The following is a 23573-nucleotide window of genomic DNA, read 5'->3' as shown; positions in this document are numbered from 1 at the left end:
ATGAATTGGTTACAACAGAAAAATAAACGTCAATTAAAAATGTCAAACATCTCATGAGTCCTGTTTCTCAAAAGTCAGGATTTGCTGCTTTTCCTTTCTAATTGTGAGGTTTGACTTTTGAAGGTGTCACTTTGGCCATTTCTCACTATTTTCTGAAGTTTTACAAACCAAGCAATCAATCGACTGATCAAGACAAGTCAACAGATTAATCCATAATGAAGCCTTAATAATGTAGCCTTGTATAAAACAGTGCAGCAAATTCGGCAGTAAAATGCTTTTTCACATTAATGCATAAATTATAATAATATAACAATGTCAAGGGGAACTGTTTGACATTTTTTACTTGTAATGGAGTATTTTGACAGCACGGTGGTAGCACTTTTACTTTAATCTGGATACTTCCTCCTCCACTGCCCGGGGTGAATCTGTTGTACCTGGTGAGATGTTGACTGCTGCTCAGCCAGTTTGATGCTTCTCATAATGATATACTGATGTACTTTAAAAGCTTTTACTTAAAGATGTTATATGGGATAAGGGCGGATGTATGCGTACTTCTGGTATTTTATTTCCAAAATTTCGAGCATTCTTTCACCCGGAATTGTCAGAAAACATATCGCACGTTGCAGAAATCTATTGGTAGTTCAAAAATGCGTCACAGAAAACCAACGTTTTGATTGGCTGCCGTCCCCCTGCGACATTCCCATTCGCCCCTGCTCGGAATCTTCAAACTACTGACATTTCGTTTTTTAAGTTTTTTTTGTCTTTTTGCGATTTTTTTACCCAGCGATGTCGACGGGAAACAGAAGCCCGAAGTTTTAAGGTGAAAACCTGTTAAAGAAAAAACAAAACAAAACATCGATATTAGTGTACCCCTGCTGTCTGTCTTCTTGTCTGCGGGATTGCTGTGGTCCTTCAGACCCGCAGGACCAGGCCGACCCCATCGACTTTTTTTCCCACCAGCATCCTACAGTCACACAGTAAGAAAATGGCTTTAAATCTGAAAAACGTTTTGATTTGCCCGATTTCCCAAGCGACTCGTGTTGGTGGTCGTCTCTTCACGTTAGCTATTGTAGCTCAGCGGTTTTTCTTTTAGACATAAATCGTAAGCGGTCGTTTTTACTCGTAGTGTAGCGTTCACGGACTTGACTTGTCAAAGCTGTAAACACTGTATCCAGCGTTAATATGTATTTCTTGAGTACATACAAACCCTCCGTCCACCATCCATCATTGATTCATTTCCGCATCCTCTAGCCTCTTAAGTTCCCCGTCAGGCACGCAGGTTGTGCGGATGGAGTCACTAGTGTGCCTCTCACCGGTTAATAATTGACTGGAGGTTTGTTGGCAGTACAAGTAAGTGGACTCTGGTGTAAAAAAAAAAAAAAAGGAAAAGACGCTTTAATAATAAGGTAATAAAAATGTAGGCAGGGGGCGAGGGACAAGAGAAACACGACCAGAGGTTGGGTGTCAGAGCCAGGATTTGTGACGTGGTTTACAGTACTGGGGCTGGAAAACGAGAGGCGGCCACCGCAAGGAATAAAAGATCCTCTTAGATCAGGTCCAGCTTCATGTTGAGAGACGATACTTGGCTGCTGGCCAGAGAGATAAATGTGATCGGATGAATGTTTCCTTGTTTTCCTTCTTCTTTTTTTTTTTTGAGGTTGACAGGATGCCTTTTCCTCCAAAGCGTCAGTGGTGAATGGACTTAAAGGGTTGCATACCTCTGAATGAATGATCTGTGACTGGCTTTTAGGATACCTCTAAGAAACTTTTCTATTCATTTACGGGATGTATGTTCAATGACACTTCGGTTCTGCTCTCGGGAATATTTAACTTGAAACAGTGCCGTGTGCTCTGTTTTGGATTCATCTTGTTATTTAACCGTATGTATTGCTGAACCGGTCGCTCTTTGGCAGCTGAAACATGGCACTTTATGTGGAAGGTACGTGATGATGTGGAAGGTATTTTAGTTATAACCCTGAACCAAATCTGTGTTTTCATAGATCTTCATTTACCAAAATCATTCCTTAGAGCCAAACACCTTTTCTAATGTTTTTTCCTCCATTCCAGGCATTTCTCAACTGTATTTTGATGCAGGTACTGGTTTTTATTCCTATCAGTTCAGAATTGAAATCAGCTTGCGGAGACTTATAATTTGCCCCTTATACTAAATGATCCGTCACATGTGATTACCATGCTCAGTCTTATTTCTGTCAAAGCTTAAAATACTTGAGTTGATGCCTTCATGTGAGGAGTCCTGCCAACTGAGGCTCTTAGATGCACATTAAAGTTTTCTTTTACATTGTGTTTTGTGTCACCACATGACCACTATCCTTTGCCTATGACAGATGGTATCTCTTGAATGCATTTGAGATTGGTCGGTTGGTTGTAAACTCTAATTTTTTAAATGATCGAGCCTCCCATCTGGGCATGAGCACACCACCTCTCAAACTGAATTTTAAAAATCTGCCTAAAATCAGTCCCCAGCTGATTTGAAAAGTGTTGTTCATAGCTTTCTGAAAGGCAGCCAGGTGGAGTCCTGGTCAAAGTTCTCCAGGTCATTCACTGGTTTTATTTCACCGCCTCAGGCTTGCAGCCAGCCTGCCTGTAACTTACAACCTACTACAGCATTTCAGGCTTCCTGGGCAACCAAAATGTGCCAGTAACATCTGATTTTTAGGCACAGTTTGCTGGTTATTTCCTAAATTCTCCAGCCACTGCTTTTAGGTCTTATGAATAGAACAGGGGCTCCTAATGATGGCTGGTTAACTGTCAAAGAGACATAAGTTGATTTGCTAAATCAATCATCTGTAAGTTTGAAAATCGGTGATTAATTTAAATGGATCATGAGGTAAAAAATGAAGATGTGATGGATATAGTTTTAAAAGTGCTTTAAAATATATCTTACTGTTCACAAAAAAAACCTAGGAAATTGTGAATGGCATTCATCATTATTTTGACATGTTATCGACTAAACAATTAAATTAATTAATGTAGTTTATCAATGAAGCAATAGATAAGCGAATACAGTTTGTAAAATGTTATCATTACTTTATTGATTCATAAATATTCTACTTGTATCCTGAGACTTACCACAGTCACAGCTGTTACCTGGCACCTTGTTTTTATCTGCCCTTGATGACAGAAAGCGAACGTAAGATATTATAAAATCTTAAAACATTAAACATTAAAAATCCTAGCTGGGGGCGGTGGAATCTGTGCATCACTGGCATACCACATATGATCTCCAGTTCCTTCTGCTGCTGTTCTTAATGATGACACTGGGCGCGTCTTATCACACTTGACTAAAAAGAAGAGTAGTTTCCTTTTGTCATGTTTTTGACTGTGTGCCAGAGCCCATGAATTACTCTGTGGTGACCCACACATGAAGCTCTTAACTCTGCTGGCACATCCCGTTGTAACTGTATTATACTTTTGCTTTGGTTTTTAACCTTTATTTTCTCATTTTTAAATCATGCATGTAAACAAGCCAGCTGTTGGGATCTAATCAAAACATTAATCTCTCACAGCGCAGAAAAAAAAAATTTGTTCACAAGCATTGTCTCATTAGCTTTTGAATGTGATCGTGATTCTCATACGACTTTCTCACATTTACTGTCATTTCAAGCCAAAGCTACTTGTGCCAGTTAATTAAAGCAATTGGAATAATTAGGCTCAGACGTGCTTCGTTGTGATTACATCCCTTCCTGTACCTGTAGTCAGTCAGGGAGTTTCTAAGCCATGCTGGATGTGTCTTAACAATAGATTTTCAAAGTCAATATTGATATTGATGGTTGAGATTTAAAAAGAAAACTGATAACTATTATCATAAATACACAACATAAACAATCGTTACAGAGATAAGGATGCCTAAATTAGATTATTAAAGAATCATGACTACAATATGCTCTGAGTGAAAAATAAATTTGACAAACTGGAATAGAAATATTGTTTTGTTCAGTGACGAGCCTAAAGAGACGGTTTGATTCGATAAAATGAGTCGAAGTGGAGACAAGCATAACGTGTTAGAATTAAGTTATATTGCAACTGTGAAAAAACCTTTTCACCTCATCTTCCCCTGTCTTCTCTGTCCAGGTCTGAGTAAAGGAGTGCCCAACGGAGGGATGGCTCAGTTCCAGGAAATGATGCGGCAGCAGCTGGAGAGCTCCATGCACGCTGAGCTGGAGAAACTGCTGGACACCACCACAGGGGCCGAGAGAGAGGTACACCAGCACTGACTCTCTCTCTGTCTCTCTCTCTCTCTCTCTCTGTCTCTCTCTCTCTGCCTCTCCGACCATCTGGTAGTGATTTAGAGGGTGGTGGGGTCTCACACAACACTGGGAAAACACAAAAGTGACACATACTGTAGCACAGTGCCAATGAGGGTTCCACCTACATGCTTACACACACACACACACACACACAAACATAAAGTCACACAGACATAATGTCATAAAATTGCAGTAGGCAAGGTTTTAAAGCAAACATTCACCCATTTTGTCAGCCTGAATCATAATATATTGCGTCATTAGAGAGACGCAGCCCAACTGAGCCCCTGTAGCTTCGTCCTGTTTGCCTCAAAGGAATTCTGGTGGTGGGAGTGGGTACTTCTCAGCCCACAGCAGCTGATTCATCACAACCTCAGGGTAAACGCCAAACTGTGTCCTAAACAGCTGCAAGAAAGCGAGACTCACCATCAATCCCTCTGTTTTCTTTTAGTTTTCTTTGCTGTAATACAATCGTAAACCTTGAAACCAAGTTGTCAGTAAAACTGGCTTGACACACACACACACACACACACACACACGCAAGGTTTGGCAGTTGCCTCTTTCAGACATTAACCAGGCGCAATCGCAAAAGATGGAAGGATACATGGAGAGAAAAAGGTCAGAAGGGACAGCCAGTCACACACACAAGCGCGCCCGTTACTTCACACACACTTTCACTCAAGTGGGCTCACAGAAAAAAGCTTTTGTATTTAAGCACCAACAGTTACGCAAGCGAAAAAGCATTGTTCATATACACAACTGCAGAGACAGAGTCTAAGTTACACATTGGTTAAACTGGGCAGGTCTCGTTACCAGTGACAGGCCACCAACATGGTTATATTTGCCTTACCCTCCTGGAATGGATTTTCAAGAGCTTGAATGCATTTTGAATTATTTTTTTGTTTTTATCTTAATCTTTTTGTCTGAAATTTCTTTTTGCACAAGTGTATTAAAAATAAAAACCATGCAAACCCAGAGAAAAAGCAACACAGAAAGAAGAATTGCAAATCGCTAAATTATGGAGAGGAATTTTCTGAATAAATCACCAAAGTGGTTTATGAAATCATCCCATCCCAAAACAAATAAAACCGCTCCAGGTGCTGCATCACATCCTGATGCTGTTTTATCTGCAACTGGTATTGTACACATGCATCACAATGCACAATGCGTGTGTGCAAAACCAGGGGCATCACAATCTGGTTTTCATTGTTAACTTTTAAAGCATCTGCAGTACACTGCTACAGTACACTATCCAGTAGCTGCAAAAAGAAATCAGCATTACACAAACATGTAACACTCTGTGATGCTTAGAATCAAATATGTCCCCTCATGTTGTTCAGCAGCTTCACATATTTCATCCATCAGTCAAACGTCTTTTTATTGTGTCATTTCTCGCTTGGTGAACACACCCGTTTCACCCCAGTGGCTGGTTCAGCGAGCAGAAGTTGACTTTCTAATTGCAGATGATCAAACCCACATTTTACATTCGAGGCTCCAGCTGACTGTTTTATCTTCACTTTCGAGAGCAGCAATAGAAGTTTCAGTTGCTAGATTACCAGCTCCATTATAAGAAACATAGGGTGAGGAGTAGTGAAAGTGCAGTGCGAGGAATATAAAATAAGAAAAAAGGATAAATTACATTTTTATTGACTTTGTGATTGAAAACTATGGTGAGAATCAGCAAAGATCTTATTAATTTAACCCTTTATTCAGCTTCCCTCAGTAGAGAAATCTGGTAGATAACTGTTGCACTTTGAGAAGCACTCGGTCCATTTTCATTTTTCTGGTGAAGTGAATTAAAATTGTGGTTGAGCAAAACTGTATTAGTGACTTGGCAAATCTCAGCCAGCCTTTCATGAATGAGTAAAGATTAAAATATTGTAAAATCCTTGTGTTTTTCAGGTGTCCAAGAAAGACTTCGAGGGCTTCAAGAATCTTTTCCACAGATTTCTGCAGGTGAAGGGGCCGTCAGTGGAGTGGATCAAGATACAAAGACCTCCAGAGGACTCTGTGAGTGTTTGTTTCTTTTAGTTTTTGTTTTTTTTTTGCTTGTCTGCACCTGAGAGAATGAGAACATCACATGTTTATGGTGGGAGAGAAAGTGAAAACTGGATTTACATCACTTATATCTCAAGTAAAACCTTGTCCTTGTTCGCACATACACGTAGCTCTCAATGTTTCTGCATCTTACAAGGAAAAAAATATTCCAGTGTGTGAGTTTTGTATACACGCAATGATTAAGCCAAACACACACACACACACACACACACACACACACACACACCCTGTCTGTTAGACTGGCTTGGAAGAAGAAAACTAAACCAAGAAGGTATCATACGTACAACAGGAAAGACGGTAGGGGAAGTCCAGTATGAGAAATAGTAATTCAGCCTTGAGCCTGAAGGCGTATCAGATGTCAAAACAATGCGCTTAAACTATGAGGCAGATTTGAACTCTGGAATGTCACCATGGCAGCAGTGAACAATCACTTTATCCTCATTCTCAGAGATTGTAAAACGAGCAGTAGAGAGATCCTGCAAGTAGAGATGTCCTGAGCTGATCTTAAAGATAAGGATCAGGGCCAATCTGGTTATGTATTAATGGATCGGTATCGACTAAAATTATGTCATTGCTGTGCTCTGTTGTGTTTCGGTCACCTCGTCCTGCTCGTGTTGCTGCTCCTGTTCTTTAAGACAAAGTGCAACATGCCGCTGTATAATCCAGCGGAAATCAGCATGTGTGAATGTTGAATATTATTTGGGCGCAGCAGTGAGAGACTCTGAGTTCAGACACTGAGGCTGGAAAGAAAATACACAGTTTCACTAATGATCATAAGCAAAGCAATGTGAAAAAACATTCAGCTGCTGCTTCTCATTTTTAGCCGGTGCTGAGCTCAGCGTCGCTGTTGGTGGTTGAAACAACAAACATTGCCAGTGGTAGGTCAGATTATCTGTCACTAATTAATGTTAATTTTGCCATAAATTAAACCTGGTTGTTGTCGGTTCGTGTGCTCTCTGCGCGCTGCTGCAGGACTCATCCACCCTGTAACCTCACTGTACAACCGCCAGTGAACTGAGTATTTCTTTATTCCAACAAATCCAACAGAGTGAGATGTCGTCTTTCTTGTGGATTGCGTCACATCTCTGTCAGGGGAGGCATTCTCCCAAGAATCAATAATTGAAGTTTCTAAACTTTATAGATTTGAACCATGACCTCCTCTTCAGTGTTTGGATCAAGAAGCTCATACAAAATAAAGTGCATAATATGAAGTAGTCAACACAGTGGTCACAATGAAGTGGATGTGGAGGCTGCATTTTATTTATATATTGATTTTTTATGTAGTGAAATAAGTTGTAGAGCTATGAAGAATCACAGTCTGCGCCATGTCAGACTTCAGCATTGCTCCACAACTGTAGATATGTACAGGTCAGTTTGCAGCAGTTGCCTCACTAGTGCACAGATCACAGGTGACCTTTTGAATATGTTTTTATTCAAAATATTCACAATTACGAGACTTCTTGTCTCGTCTTCGGTGGCTACGGGTGTGGTGCACCAAGCAGGTTAAATTTCAAAGTGAAAGCAACCGCATGAAGCTTTTCTGTGTGTTTTTACTCCCAGTTTCAGACGATCAAACCCCCATCTCAGCACCTGTCACTCATCATGATGAGCTGTCTGTAAGCAGACAGCCCACAGCTTGAAACTGAGGCATCAGAGGCACCAAACAAGACGAGGCGAAACAGTCTGAACAGTTTGAAAAATGAATTGATGCTCATCAAAGTGTTTTCAGGCATGTTTTATATCACTGCTCTTCATTTCTTTTCCATCGTGGATTTTGCTGAGCCTTAAATACCAACCCGTCTCACACCTTGTTGCACCCAAAGCAATAAACATATGACTCAAACTATCCTGGACACCAGTGGTTACAGGCAAACATGATTTGACGCATACAGTCCATTGAACAAACTGGGAAGTCATAAATATCTGTACATAATTAAAAGTGTGACTAATAAAAGCCCAGAAACGGCTGGCTAACATCCACGTAGAAGGAAGTTGTTTGTTACTGGTCAGTGTAAAAATAGACTGTAATTCTCTTATTGTACTGTAAGTGACCTTTTTCCGTTTCTAAAAGTATTACATAAACAAGTGATTCAAGTGATGATTTGTAAGAGTTTAATGATGGTTCTTTACTTTCCTAATGACAGCCATTTTTTCTCATTATGGCCTGTCACTTATTTGGCTTTTGTTTCTAAGTTTTTTTTTTTTTTTAACTAAGACAAACAAAACTTCAAATCATTCATTTCTTTTATTGATCCACTATAAATCGATTGAGTTAAACGGTTTAATTCCATCAAAATCTGGTTAATTTGATAAATAAATAATAACATTTCCACGCTTCATTAACTTGTACAAAAGAGTTCAAAGCTTTTATTATCTTAGTCATTGAGATGTGTGACAGCTTAGTACAGACCAGATCTATCGAATTATACAGTCATGTTTTTATATAATGATCATATGAATGGATGTAAAATCCTTATTTGAAAAGAAAACATAACTATAAATTAAATGCAATGGAGTAAAAAGTACAAAATGTAGTGGAGCAGTATAAAGTAGAGTTAAATGGAAGATGGCTTGAATAACATGTTATTTATTATTTGAGTGTATGTATTGATAAAGTAAGGTCATGGTGTATCATCGTAATTCAGGGAGATCAGATTGTGTCATATATTTTTCCTACAGTGAAAAGTTTCCCTCTGAAATGTTCCAGCAGTCATTACTTGTAGTACAGCAGACCTCTGTGGACTGTGCAGAGACTATTCACCATCCTCCTGGCAGTAAACTACACAAACCACGTGAGTTTCCTTTGATGGTGCTGCTGGTCAGTCACTTAGAAAGTTAAAGTGCCGAGTCATCAGCGTCTCTTTGAGTTGATTGTGCAGGATTTCCTTGTTCTCTTTCACTGAAGAAGCACATTTTGTAGGTCTTCCTTAGTTTTCAGTCACAAGGGACGCTTTCACTGCGCTCCGCTTCGATTTCCTGAACGCTGGGCTTCCATGTTTTGTGCGAGCTTCAAAGTAGCAAGATTGAGAGGTGCAAACTTATCTGATTCGGTCTGATCTCGTGGGAGGATGCTTGAAGTCTGAGCGCAGTGTTTGGTGTCAGTCAAAATGTTGAGCCGTCAGGAGAAGAGCTAGCCAGTAAGTAAATGGAGCAGCAGAAGTACACGAGTCTGGTTTGCAGGCTGAATTTCAAATTCTGAGAAAGTTTTTTTTTTTTTTTTTCTCTTCTGCTGTGACTTTGTGTTGAACTTAGCTAAACAAGGAAGTAAAGGGAAATGGTCATGATTAAGTGCCCTATTACTCACTTGGGGAATAATGGTCCCATCTATACAAAGTAAAAAAAACCACACTGTATCTGCTCACTTATTTTTAATTCACAGTGAAGTAAACCAGTCTTTGTTCCTTGTCTCATGCGTTCTTATTGTTGGGATGGTAGAAAGTACGTCAACAGCACTGAAAACGTTGCTGTTAAGAGGTAGGATAGGTTTGCCACAAACACGCTGAGGCAAAACATACAGGAAGTACATGTTCCAGTAAAGAAATAATGTGGAAAAGTCAGGATTTCAGCAATAATTTAGCACACGTTAGTGCTTTTATCACCTCTGCCGAGGTTGCTGTGTTTTCACCAGTGTCTGTTTATTTGTCAGCAGGATTGTGCAAAAAGTACTGAACCGATTTTCACCAAACTAGATAAAGGGGATGGGGCATGAACCGGAGAAGAACCCGTTACATTTTGGGGCAGATCTGGTGTGGTGTATGTTGTTTGACATTGGCATTTTCTAGTTAATCATGATACTAAAACATGCAGGTTATCTGTCAGTGGATGTGTAGAAACATCAGTAACCAATAATAGCCCGACGGGACATTTGAATTCCTCTTTGCATTGTAGTGGTGAAAAGATTGAAACATTGATATATGAATGTTCATAACCAGGAAATGAGGATGCATGTCCACTAAAGATCAACTGATAACAACTTGGTTTCGTGTTGCTGTTTATCAGGCTGGTGTCGGTTCACTGTGAGGTACAGTATGATTTTAGTTTTAATCAGGTTGTGTGGATTAATGCATAAAACTTCACTTCGTGTCCTTCACTAACATCAAACGGTTTTCATGTGACTATTCCTGCTCTGTCGTTAACCGTCACATGACAGAAGTTTACATGTGAAAACCGCAGTGTGTCTGAAAGCACATGCTCTGTTTTCTCATGTGGATTTTTTTTTCCAGTTTTTTTCCTTCCTGCCAAGATTCAACGTTCATGAGAATCACTGAATCCATACTGTGTTTTCTGCCTGAACATAGTCACATTGCAAAGACACTGAAAATAGACTAGTATACAATGCAAGGTGTTTATCAGAACGCTTTTCCAGCTGTTGTCTGTTCGTGTGGCAGATAAACCAGCGTCGAAATGGCCGAGTCTCTAAGAACTACACAACCCACAACCAGTCTTGTAAAGCCCACAGGAATGGCATCAAGAGGCCCAGATCTGAGCACTATGAGTCACTGAAGGAGGGGGTGGACCCTAAGTTCTTGAGGAACATGCGCTTCACCAAGAAGCACAACAAGAAGGGCATGAAGGCAGTTCAGGCGAAATAAGTCACTATCTGATCACCTCCATGTCTGTCAGCGTTTCCACCATCACAGTCATAATAACGTTACTGTGTTTGGCCCGATGTGACTGTGGAAATTTGTGGAAAGTGATCATGTAAAGTTGCTGGTCCTGATGTAGCAAATTATTGTGTTTGATGAAGTTCAGACCAAAAACCCCGTTCAGCATAATACGGACGGTGATAACGAAGCTATGAAGACTCACTGAAGTCATCCTAGTGTTCCCGGTACACCATCAGATTTTCACTTTCCTTTTAAATGACAGTAGATGACAGGTTTTTCCAGCCTTTCTTACCTGTGACCTTCATGTGAATGTGAGTCATTAGTGTGTTAGATGTTTGAAAGGCTGAAGTATCCAGTATTTCCCAAGAAATAACACAAACAAAAAAAGTAGAGAGAAAACTCATAGAAAATAATCCCAACTTTATGCAATTTTGTTTTTCTCATCCCTTTAATCATTGGGTGACACTAGTGATTTATCTCAGAACCAAATGGGGAATGCCACTGGATCAAAGCATCATCTCAGAAGCAAAAAACATCAGAGTGATTGGTAAAAATTTACATAAAGAATGATAAAAACATGATGTGTTTAGTAATGTAAAATAGATCTAAAGATAAATCTGGCCGTCACAGCTGTACTGGGTTAATACCATGTAAATGAAGTGGTTCTCCCGCTGACCAAGGCGTTTATTTTATTTATTTGACTTGTTGCATTCAGTATAAGTAGCTGTGAAAAGTATAAACATGATGCATAAAATTATTAATAATAAACAGAATTCAAGGTCTTTAAACAGGAATTATTTTTCAGTAAAGTGAGTATTTTTATTTATTTATTTATTTTTTTACTGTACTCAAGGAAGCAAACCCAAAATGATCTTCTCTACTAATAACCAAGATTTATTGGCCAATAGGATGTTGCCCCATTTGCTCCTGGGAAATACGACCTGTGGTCCAAATCTTTTTTCCAAAAAAAAAAAAAAAAGCAGGTTGAGCTGGTTTCGAGCGGGACGCGCTGCTCGCCGGCATTTTTGACATGTTTGATTCTGTCTCACTGAACATTGACAGAAAGTCCTCAGTTTCTCATCTGGCACTGGACTCTTTAACCACACACACACACACACACACACACACACACACACACACACACACACACACACAGCGCTATCTGTCTTTCTCTCTTCAGTCTGTAGCAAGAGAAGAGTAACTGCATCAAACTGCGATTCCGAGCTGCCTCATTTACAAACTCAAAAGCTGGAAAGAAGGAAGAGAGAGAGAAAGAATAACAGAGAGAGAGAGAAGATTAAAGATGGAGAAGATTAAAGATGGACAGAGGGGCAGTAAAAGATGAATGAAGTGTGAAAACAGGAGGCTTTACAGTGAAATTGAGAGTTACATAAAGAGAGACGGAGGCAGAGAGATTAGAGCTGGGGAGAGGGAAGGGGTGAGACGAGCACTGAAACAGGGAACATTAAGTGAAATGTAAAATGACAGTTACACGCAGTAATGAGATGGAGGAAACAGGGTGACAAAGAGAGTGTGTGATTAAGGGGAAGAGGGTAAAGAAGCATCATTTGGTTGTGTCCCATCCCAGTGAGTGAGGGTAAAGGAAAGGGTTAAACTAAACTTTCTTAGCGACCACTGCCAAAGACTGGAATTCAAAATCTCCCCAAACCAAATGAATTATTCAGTAGCTTTTTTGGTCTGTAAAGACAGTTTCGACACAGATTGCCCACTAACTGCTGCGACTAGTGGGGATGACAGGCTGACCCACTGCAGCAATAATGAATTGGCGTATGTTTGGCATCTAACGGCATCAGGCATTCTTCAAGTCACGCAGACGGGCGAAAATGACAGAAGCGTAATTCAACATATTAAGATAATACATACTGATTCTACTTCCTGGATTTGGTTTAGTCCAGAAAATATCAGCTATATAACTATATATATATATATACAGTATATAACTATATACTCCCTCATTATTCACCCACGTGAACAGAGCCACACTAACTACAACCTGTCACTGTTCAACTAACCCTAAAGATTATAGACTATTGTTTGTTTACTTACTACTCTACTCTGTTTGAACTGGTTACTTCCAAGTTATCCCACATATCTACCTTTACAATTGTTGGCACAGGACACTTTAGATTGGATTAAGAAAATAACTATAACGTACTCTGTCACTCTGTCTGTCATGTCGCCTGTCGTCATTAAATTGGCAGGAGATGTGATTTTATCACTACATGAAGAGTGACAGCAAGAACAAGAACAAAAGTTAGCCATTACAAAGAAGAACTTGTTTTTTGTTAATCTGTTTCCAGTAACAGTCCTATAACATCCCTGTAAGGAGTTAGGACATATCTGTGAAGTATTCCTACAGTAACTTCAATTTTTTTTACCTTGTGACGTAGATAATATTATCATAGTATTTAACTCACATAGCAACGTGTCCCATTGGGCCAGTGGTTTCACAAGAACAGCTGACAATAACAGCTATGTTGATCTTCCACCAGATTACACAGAAACCAGCACAGTAACATGATTAAACAGTAGATTCGGGTGTAACTGACTCAATCTCACTCTCTTACCTGATCTGTAAATTACAATTAGAACTTATTTTCATTCCTGTGATAACCTGTGACATCTCCAGACAGTAGGAAGTGCATGCCCAGCCAAAATACTGTTTACACTGCTGAAGGCGGAGCTCCACTAAAGATTTACATACCACTGTCATGGCACAGTAGAGCTGGTAGAGTCTACAAACACAGACGTCATCTTCTCAGCCTGGTGTTTAACCATAAACTCCAGTTCAAGCCGTCGGCTGGTTCAAGACTTTAACACAAGATCAGAAGTCTTACCTTTTTAAAAAAAGGCTACACAGCTGTTTTTAAAGGTGAAGTAGACTGCTGACCGAACTGGAATGGCACTCAGCGGAGTGCATACCCCCGCCAAGGCAAAAATGCCACATCTCGCAATGTTAAAGTTATAGTTCGGGTTATTTGACGCGGGGTTGTGTGAGGTACTTATCTGTAGTCAGTGTGTGTATATATTTTTTAATATTTTCATCACTTTATCTTGCCGTCAATCAGCCCTTTGCTTTGGAACTACTTTTTTTTTTAACCGCTGAACTACGCACAAGCATGAAAGTAAAAATATTCAAAGTTGGACTGATATTAGTTTTTTTCTGTGGGCATTTTTTAAGTGGCTAAAACACTTTATTATTTTTTTTTTTTTGCTGACCCAGTCCACAGCAGCACAGCACTCAGCTTCTGTGCCGGTGCTCCCGGCCGCCTCTCTAAACCACACTGATCTGAATCTACTGCAGGTAATGCACCGACCATAGATAAGTACCTCACACAACCCCGCGTCAAATAACCCGAACTATCACTTTTCCTGGATCTGCCTCTTTAACCGGATCAGCACCCAAATTGAATGGGTTCTCCCCTGACCTGTGCCCCATCCCTCCACCAGGTTTGATGCAGAAACAGACAGTTTTCACAGTGAAGAGTGACTGCACCTCTCCTGTCCTTGGGTGGAGGATTGGAAACTGTATCATTTGCAGACTGTAATAAAAAATAAAAAAAAATGTGGAATGTCAGATACAATCCTGCAGGGAGAGTTAACGGCATGCAGCACCGAGAGATTTAAAAGGTCATTTTGTGTGTGTGTGTGTGTGTGTGTGTGTGTGTGTGTGTGTGTGGTTATTATAGGTGAGATGAGGTGGAGACAATTTCCTGCGTTGTTGTGACACTGCGGCTTTGAGGAAAGAGTTTGGGGTTTCTCACATTATGAAAATCTGTAGACCGAGACCACAGTTGTGGGGTTTGTAGTCTTAAAAAAGATGATCTAGATGAGTGGGAGGACGGAAACATGTGTACTAACTTTATTTTGTTATGCAATTCTCCCAGATAGATCAACGATGCGCTTCTACTGCACTTCAGTAATAACCCTTGTTTTACTCCAGCCATGGACACATCTTCCTTCAGCCACTGATGCATGATTAACATGTTTTGCACGCCATGTTTTTGTTGTGTAACATCACAAATCCTGCTGGCGTGTATCTGAGTCAATCCTAAACCATAATCCATCACTGCTGTAGATAAAACTGTCCTGTGGATTTCTCTCAGGTGCTCACTCCTGCAGCTCGCACAGCACATTGTCATTCAAGGTGAATAATGAAAACAGCCGTCTGCAAAGGAACTGAGTTAGAATGGAAGATAATACAGGAGTAGAGGGAAAAGAGGTGTTTTCTGCAGACCACTTGAACACACACGTGCACAGGAGGGAAAGAAAAGCCATCTGTATTGTCCAGAGAGGGAAATGAACATCTGGGAGTGGAAGCTGTTTCCCTTCGGGGGTACAGGGGTAGGATGGGGATTCCAGCTGAAAAAATTTCACTCGACACACAAACAGCCTCTCGCTTCCCCCTGAATTTCGTGCCATCTTTTATATTTTCCGGAACCTGCAGGGATTTGTATCAGTCAACACTGTTATGTGCATCAGCAGCGCATGCTATATCCTGTTCCTGCATTGTTTTCATGCAAGACAGTTATCACCCAGCCGTTGACCATGAAACGTGTATTGTCCTCCTCTCGACCACTTCCTGGACAGAGAGTGAGCGACAGTTGTGTCCAGGTTGTCTGTTGTATTTGTAACCTCATCCTACATGTGAGGTGAGGGGGTGAGGTGAGGGGGTGAGGAGCCCGGGGGAGGCGGGGCGGGGGAAACACTAGAAGAGAGGATGCCTGTTTCCACCAGAAGCTCTGCTGTGTGTCTGCTGTCGCTAATTGGTAACTCTGTGTTTTAGCAGGAAACAACACACACAATGACTCCTGGCCTTTTGATATTCTCTCTCACACACACACACGCACACACACACACACACACACACACACATTTATTTTGGAAATTTGTAGGCAAACCCACACAGAGGTAGATTTTATCACCGACCCACTCGCTCCCGTCTTAACAACAAAAAGCTGTTGTAACATCTGGTTAGAGTTTAGTGTCCCTGGATGCTTCTGCACATCGCTCGCAGTTTTCTTTTTCTTTTTCTTTTTTTTTTTTTTTTTTTGACTTGGTTTTAAAAAATTCCCTGTGAAAGAATGAAATTCATTCAAGGTGGGATGAAACTTGAGGCCAAACACAACAACGGTGGGGAAAGCAGCCTTGGAAATCACCTTTAAATTGAAAATGACATTCCTGTGAATTTCTCCTCTCTCCTCTTGTCCCGTCACTTCTCTCTGCTCCGTGGGAGAGAATGAAAGAAGTCAATACATGATGTATGAATACGCTGATATGAGAGCTGCAGTATTGACCCAGTAATGTTGCTTCACACACACACACACACACACACACACACACCGTACTGCAATGATTTTTGCTGCCTTGCCAACAGAGGCGCTGAAGACGATGCATTAAGCCGTCGTAATTACTATTATCTGCAGCATTCACACAAAAACATGCCACAAAATTTGTTCTTTGTATTGCGTCTTTTGTATTTCATGCATGTAGCAGTTCCCGTCTTGTTTCAAAAAAGCACTTTGCAGCAGAACAAATTAACATTTTGTGACATTTTCGCATTTCCACATCAATTCAGCCCATTATGTTGCTCAGCTGGAAATTAATCAGCCCACACTCAAAGCTGTTACAGTCCCCACTCTGCATAAAGAAAAATGAAATAAAATAAATAAATAAAAAAAAGTTAATATTACTAGTTTGTTTGCAGAAAGCAATAAAATCAAAATTCTCTCCCTCTTCCTCTGCCTCTCCCTCTGCTCCAGATCCAGCCCTACGACAAGATCGCAGCTCGAGGTCTGCCGGACAACGTGGCTGACAGCCTCAACAAACTGGTGGTGGTGAAGCTGAACGGAGGCCTGGGCACCAGCATGGGGTGCAAGGGCCCCAAGAGCCTGATCAGCGTCCGCAACGAGAACACCTTCCTGGACCTCACCGTGCAGCAGATAGAGGTAAAGGAAGTCTCCGGGACCCGACTTTAAGGCCTTGGAGAATGGGGTCGCAATATGATGGGGGACTAGAAAGACATTGTTCAATAGCTCTAATATCCACAGCTGGGAAATACTTTAATGGGGAAAATCGAATGCTGAACCACATCTCTGCCGTGAGACCTTTTGTAAGACGTCTTCATGGGTTTGCAGCAAAGATGATTTATTTTGGTCCTTACAGCTTGATGTCGTGACATAAGGGCTTCACATCACTCCTATGTACGGTGCTATTAAGCTCAGTGAAGAGGTAAGTATCCGCACGTGCAGTGACCGTTCCGTCTGTTTTCATTCATTATCCAAAGTAGTTTAGATTTGAATCCAATCATATTAAATCTGCAATAATTAAAATTTTGTTTCAACAATGGACCAAATGATAATGTGCGTTTCTCATTGTGATGAACCCACAGAGAATTATTACCCAAATCTGCAGAGAAAAAGCTCTGAAAAAAACAGACTGCACACCACCTGGCCAGCCCCAAACAGCAGAGAGACAAAGTTAGCAACTAGCTGATGAACATCGTGGAGCATTTAACAGCTTAACAAACACATATTTCCCTCAGGAGTTGGTGGAATTATATTGGACTTACATTTATTAAGTTACCAGAAACGAGACTCCAAACAAATGCTTCTGTTGTTCCATCTCTGCTGGATAGAAAACTACTTGCTAATACATTTGCCATATCACATTTTTATTAGATGAAATTATATCAGTGCTATGTTACACCCGAGTGGCTAAATTTAGTCAAAGAATATGTTGAGCTAATCTTAAAAGAATGTTTTTGCAAATAATTTCCAAATAATGGTTTCCATAACAGTTGTAATATTTTCCTCGTTTAGTCAACCGGCCTGGTCCACACTCCTCAGATTGGTTTAAGGAACTGAAACGACTAAATGCTGGAGCCACCCAAATGATAGTGAATTCAAGTGGGCTTGTCTCATGTGCTGGCACGGTATGAACGCAGTGTACAGCAGGAACGGCAGAACAAGACTGATTTATGAGTTACTCAGAGAGAGTGGGAGGTCCACTCTCACTTCCTCACTGTGAAAACCAGACTCTGGCTTTTAATTACAGACAGTCAGGAGTGCGTGTTCTTACAACACTTTTTACCCAGTCACCAAACCTCACCGGTGAAAACACTAAACTGAAACTAAACTGTCTTCATTGGAGATGAATCGATGGATCTGTTCTGCCTCTCCCGTTCTCTGTTGTTCTTGTTCTACTTGTTAGTTTGAACTCTTCACAGCTGGCAGCTCTCCCTTACAGATCACTGTCACTGCGGCCCAGGCTTGGCAGTTAGGTGTTGCCTAACTCGTTGGATCGGTGTACACAGAGGAGAAATGGCCGGTTGCCACACAGCACGCACACTTTGGCTGTGATGTCAGAAGAGGAGGAGGAGGAGGGGGAGGAAGTGATGCTCTGTATTGTCTGATGTAAACATCATGTAAACATCTGCACGATCTGTTTAAAAAGTACAGAAAAATGTGTTCAGCCGGCGCCTCTCTGTGCGCAGTGCTACATACTGAACTTCCTCCAGACACAGGCCTCGTTTACTTCACGTATCTGAGGCGCCACAAGGAGAGACATGCGTTTTTTGAAAGTGGGCTGAAGGTCTTCGGAAAAGGAGTCCAGTGTGATAATTGGGGGAGTTGCAGTGAAAGAGGATCTGTTGGTGTGCAGGCGGGCAGGTCTGCGGGGTCGGCAGGGAAACAGAGAGGGCTGTGTGCTAAAGGAGAGCGGTGTGTGTGTGTGTGTGTGTGTGTGTGTGTGTGTGACGGGAGGCGTGGTCATATTTGTACCTGATCCCACGTCCAGACATGACATGTACGATGAAAAAAAACAAGCCGCACAACTGATCCCTTGATTCAGCTTGGACTGGGTGACAGTTATGAGGATGTAAAGGTTAAAGCCTGGAGACAGTTGTGAGCCTCAGTATAAAACATCTCTTATGAATCAGTCAGAGACGATGATGCCGGGGCTTTGGTGTGTACAGTATGGTGTTACTGAGTTTATATTGGGTGTGTGTGGCTGCTTTGTATTTGTGTGTGTTTCATAATGGCCTCATGGGACGCCTCTCCCCTCCCAGCACACTGCTCTCTGTGTCCGAGTCACTGCTCTCCATTTTCTGCTCAGGTCTGGTCAGATTACCTCCTGACTGAATCTATTTAGAAAGCCTATTTAGGACGAGAGAAAATGGATCCCACACACACACACACACACACACACACACACACACACACCCTATAACCACGTCTCCTGTGTGTGAACCAACGCCCCTCTCAGTCATCACTCTGCCTCATGCACTTTTTTTTTTTTTTTTAACTTTTTTTGAATCATGTCAGTGCAGGGACGTGCACACTGTCACTGACTCTTTCAGCTTTACTGGATGTCGCCACCTGGCTGCTGAGGATTTACTGCTTTCACCCGAGTGACTGTCCTTCCTATTGCTCTGCCAGTGCAAAAGATTGTGGGGGGGGGGGGGGGGGCAAAATCTACAGTCTAATATATTCTGAAGTTTGTCTGAAGTAATATGAGGCTTCACAGTCTGAGTGAGACAAATCAAGTGGATATCTTCCAAAGTTTCACTCACTTTAGTTCAGAATTTCCTCATCGAGTTTCCCCGGAGCTCTGTATGTAACAACAGGAAGGAATTTCATTCTATAAAGTCTGTAGTTTTGTAAGAAAAAGATGCAATAATATTGGTGAAATGCTACACATAGGCCCTTTATGATTGCCAGCACTGGTCGCTGGCTCAATACAGTACAAAATGTTCCAGGTGGTCATTGTCACCCCTCCCCTCTTAACCTCCACACACCCACTGTCAACATGCTCGAAAGCAAGATGTGAGGTAATCCTTTTTTAGTCTGTTTGCAGTGTATTATGATGTGTGTGTGTGTGTGTGAGCCTGCATCAGTAGGCTGAACTTTAACATCCTTCTTCCATCCTGAACTGACATCAGCTCCAGGGAAAGATGTGGGGAAGCACAGTTCACCCTCTCATTTAACTAAATGCAAAGGGAGAGGTCAGTGTTTGTCTGCATGATATGTGAAGTGAATGTCCACCCAACATCCATCCTGGTTTCTTAATAACAAGATGCTCTCGCTTTAGTTTAGGAAAGTCGAATCATTCCCTGTTTTCTGTCCGAGGCTGGAAATTCAACTCTTTAACGTCTTTTCTCACGGCAGCTTCTCCCCTGATTCACATCCCGTTTCTCATCCTCCTCCTCTCCTCACTTTAGTTTCCTCTTATCCTGATAAAAGAAGTTGCTTCAGTCTCTCCTCAGGTTTGATTTTCCTCCTTTGTGTTCACTCTAGTGACACAAGTTACAGAAATATCGTGCTGTTGTTCTCCTTAGTATTTATTATGTGTGATACTGATCCAGGAATTCAAATGTAGTTTGTTACTGTTTCCTGCCTTCCCTCTCTTCCAATGTTAGATACTAATTCTCAGTTCGTTTACCTTCAGTATAATCTATATAAAGTCCCAAGTCTCCTATGATGCATTTCCTTTCACTAACACCTCAGTTAATTGCATTAATGTGCCCATATGTCTCACATGTTCTCTGTGGTCACAAACTGATCACCCGTACCTCTAAATCTGAATGAGACTTTTTTTTAGATGAGGGAACCAACAGCCAAACTGAATAATTAATTCATGAAAAGATTCGTTTTGAGTCAACGAAACCTGCCTGAGAACTATTATAAGTTCTAAAATAAATGTTCATTTCCATCAATCTGCAACTTTAACTTTTAGCTTCAACCCAAACTTTGTTGTTTCCCCAAGAAGAGCAGTGAAGGTGCAGTTTTAAATTCGTCTCCTGTCTTGCCTGGGTACATGAATCTAAATGTAGTTGGCATTTACATAGTCTGTGTTTGTTTTCTAATGTCCCACAGCACCTGAACAAGACTTACAACACAGATGTGCCCCTGGTCCTCATGAACTCCTTCAACACAGACGAAGACACAAAGAAGATCCTGCAGAAGTACACACACCACCGCGTCAAGATACACACCTTTAACCAGAGCAGGTGAGAGACCACGTCAATGACACGTCACATACATGTAAGGTTGAGTAACAGCCGGCCTGGTGCAAACACTCCTCACAGTACGCTGATAAGCAGTTACATCAACCAATAGGATCCTGAGGTTATACCAGATGTTAAACTGGAAAGAAGACTTGGACAGAGAGTGCACAAAGATCAGTGTCAGTATGGGTGGATTTCACTAATAGTTAGCAGCACTGAACCCAAAACTCAGCTTCTTCTTCTAAAGCACTGGTCTGTATTCGGTCTCTGCAGTGAGCTGCTCCTGACTCTGTGCTAAAACTGTCAAGAACAGCAGCATCCAGACAGGAACCGTCGTGTAATGTATGGAGAGAGCTGTTAATATTTAATGCCCTGGTGTGTCTCATTTGTCAGTCAAGTGGAACTTGCTTTTTACTATTTCCCTTGAATTATTTAAAACACTTGTATGTTCTGTGGGCCTGAAGGAGTGTAGTACAAAGCATTTTTAGACAGCAGCGTGGGAGCTCTAAGATTTAATTTCGGCACAGAGGAAGTGGTTGAAACCTCAATCAATAGGAGAACAAAGAGGTCTGTGGCCGAGGTCGTGAGAGTAATTCATAAAAGGCAATTTAAATTCAGCCGTACGTCACGCTATCTGATGTTCCAGCTGAGAGAAAACAATTCGTTTTATCCACAAAAAAGTGTGGAGCCACTCTTGTTATTTTTTTAGCCAAAACAAAACTCTAGGGTTACCTGTCAAAGTGATGAGCAGAAAAAATAAACTGCAATCAAGTTCATTCTAAATGCAAATCCTGCTAAATGTGCTGCAGCTCGTACAGCTAGCCTTCCCTGTAACTAACAAGAAACGATGAAGCACAGCAGACAGAAAAATTAATCAGCAATTATTTTGATAATTGATAACTGAATATATTCGAGTGTCGGACAATGGAATCGACAAATTAATTGGCAGATTAATCAGTGATGACGATGACTGTGAGTTGCAGCCCCAATCACACCACTTGGATACAGCTCTGCTCTTAGCGTCAGGCAGACAGAAGGTGCACACACCTTGTTGGTGCTCTGCGCTGTTTGTTAATATTTGATCGGCTTCTTTAAGGTGGACTTTAACTCCAGCAGCTTCCTTAAGGCAGTTCAGGTTTGGACAGACTCAAACAATGTTGCTAAATACCGTAATATAACGTAACATGTGGGTTACATGTTTGATCCCTGCAGCAGTCAGTTCAGCTTCCATCCATTCCTCCCGTTCGTAGAGGCTCCGAGGTTTCAAAATCAATGTCGGTGTAAGTGACGGAAGAGAAAATCCACAGCTGTGGTTTCATCAGAAGTTATTACCAGGCTCCAGAAGCTCGTGTTTAAACAGATCAAATCTTTCAAAGTTTCAGTCTTTTCACTATAAAACACCTTCTTTGTGTTACTGGCCCTCTGCTGCAGCTCAGCAAGGAAACAAAACTGTAAATGAACCCGATCAGCGTCACATAAGTCTGTAATCTTGTTTGGCTGTTTTCTTTTCCTAACACAAAGAATTAGAAGAATTAAATTAGCTTTCTATGTACTCACTTGCAACTGCAGAAGTGCCCCCTGGGATACGAGTGCCCCTGGACTTACTGCCCTATAAAGTATCGGTGCATCAATAAACTTGGATGTAAACAACGCAGGTTTCAAAACATTCAAATGCTTTACGTCGTAGAGAATTCATTCAGCATGTTTGTAAGGATCTACATGACGCAGCAATTTATTCTCAGGACAAATAAAAATGTATCATAACTTTAGGAAGAGGCAAATGTTTACTCAGTTGTTACTTATAATGATGATGAAGTGCTTCTTCGATAAGATGTTTGTTCATGTCCTGTTGTACCCTGGAAAGAAAACTGTGTCTGCTGCGGCAGCGATATTGGATCCACGACAGGAAAAACATTTCTGTAGAAGTAACAAAATGTTCTCAGACTTGGGTCTTAGATGACATGAAACCTTTGAAGTCTATGAGCTCATATCAAAACCACTCATCTGAAGCATCTTCCCAGGAACAGTCTGGAATAAATCCTCAATTAACAAGGCCTCCGTGCCTCTACTGTGCAGCTCCTCTCACCTGACCAGCTCATCTGCGCTCTGAAATATCCTCAAACTGCCAAAAACACAGCCGGCTCCCACTCAGTGCTGTTCCTCACGACGAGGTCTGTTAACTCGACCTGACGCGGATCCTTCTCAGAAACCCTTTGATCAGTTTAATGCACACAGCGATGATGGCTTGGACTCTTTGGCTTGTTGCCTCATCTGCCTTCTTGGAAGTTGATTTCATGAGGGTGTTGTTTGAAGTCCTGCTGTGAAGTCTCCCTGGCTTAATGCTTTCTCTTTGTGCTGTTTATCTGCTGAATACATCAGATTCACAGAATATTGTATATAAGAGACACAGACCATATACATACGAACAGAAAACCATACTCAGATGTTATATTTCATCATGCAATTAAGTATTTACTGTAAATGGTTGCCTCAAAGTCAAAGAAAGAATAGATCGACACCTCCCCCGCTGTCATCTGAGGCCTGAACTACGAAGCAGGATTTGAGGAATTTCAGCTTTAACTCTTGAGTTTTCAGTCCGACGATGGTAGTTCGCTT

At 41.2% G+C, this 23573-nt stretch overlaps 1 protein-coding gene across 6 annotated transcripts in view; it reads left to right on the top strand.

Moving 5' to 3' along the window:
* The first annotated feature begins 355 nt into the window (after nucleotides 1–355).
* The window catches only part of LOC111227428 (UTP--glucose-1-phosphate uridylyltransferase), a 31554-nt gene continuing 8336 nt past the window's right edge, over nucleotides 356–23573 (top strand). Inside the window, exons 1-6 of one of the 6 annotated variants that reach the window (XM_022752892.1) lie at nucleotides 1467–1939; nucleotides 2068–2094; nucleotides 4093–4220; nucleotides 6168–6275; nucleotides 16714–16899; nucleotides 20827–20960. In XM_022752892.1, the coding sequence (XP_022608613.1) occupies nucleotides 1921–1939; nucleotides 2068–2094; nucleotides 4093–4220; nucleotides 6168–6275; nucleotides 16714–16899; nucleotides 20827–20960 (602 nt within the window). In that variant the 5' untranslated portion in view covers nucleotides 1467–1920. The other 5 variants (XM_022752896.1, XM_022752895.1, XM_022752894.1 and 2 more) reach the window with 5 other exon arrangements.

The sequence above is a fragment of the Seriola dumerili genome, unplaced genomic scaffold (genome assembly GCF_002260705.1).
Source record: "Seriola dumerili isolate Sdu_G_001 unplaced genomic scaffold, Sdu_1.0 BDQW01000187.1, whole genome shotgun sequence".
NCBI classification, from domain to species: domain Eukaryota; kingdom Metazoa; phylum Chordata; class Actinopteri; order Carangiformes; family Carangidae; genus Seriola; species Seriola dumerili.
This window is presented reverse-complemented; position numbering and strand designations above follow the sequence as displayed.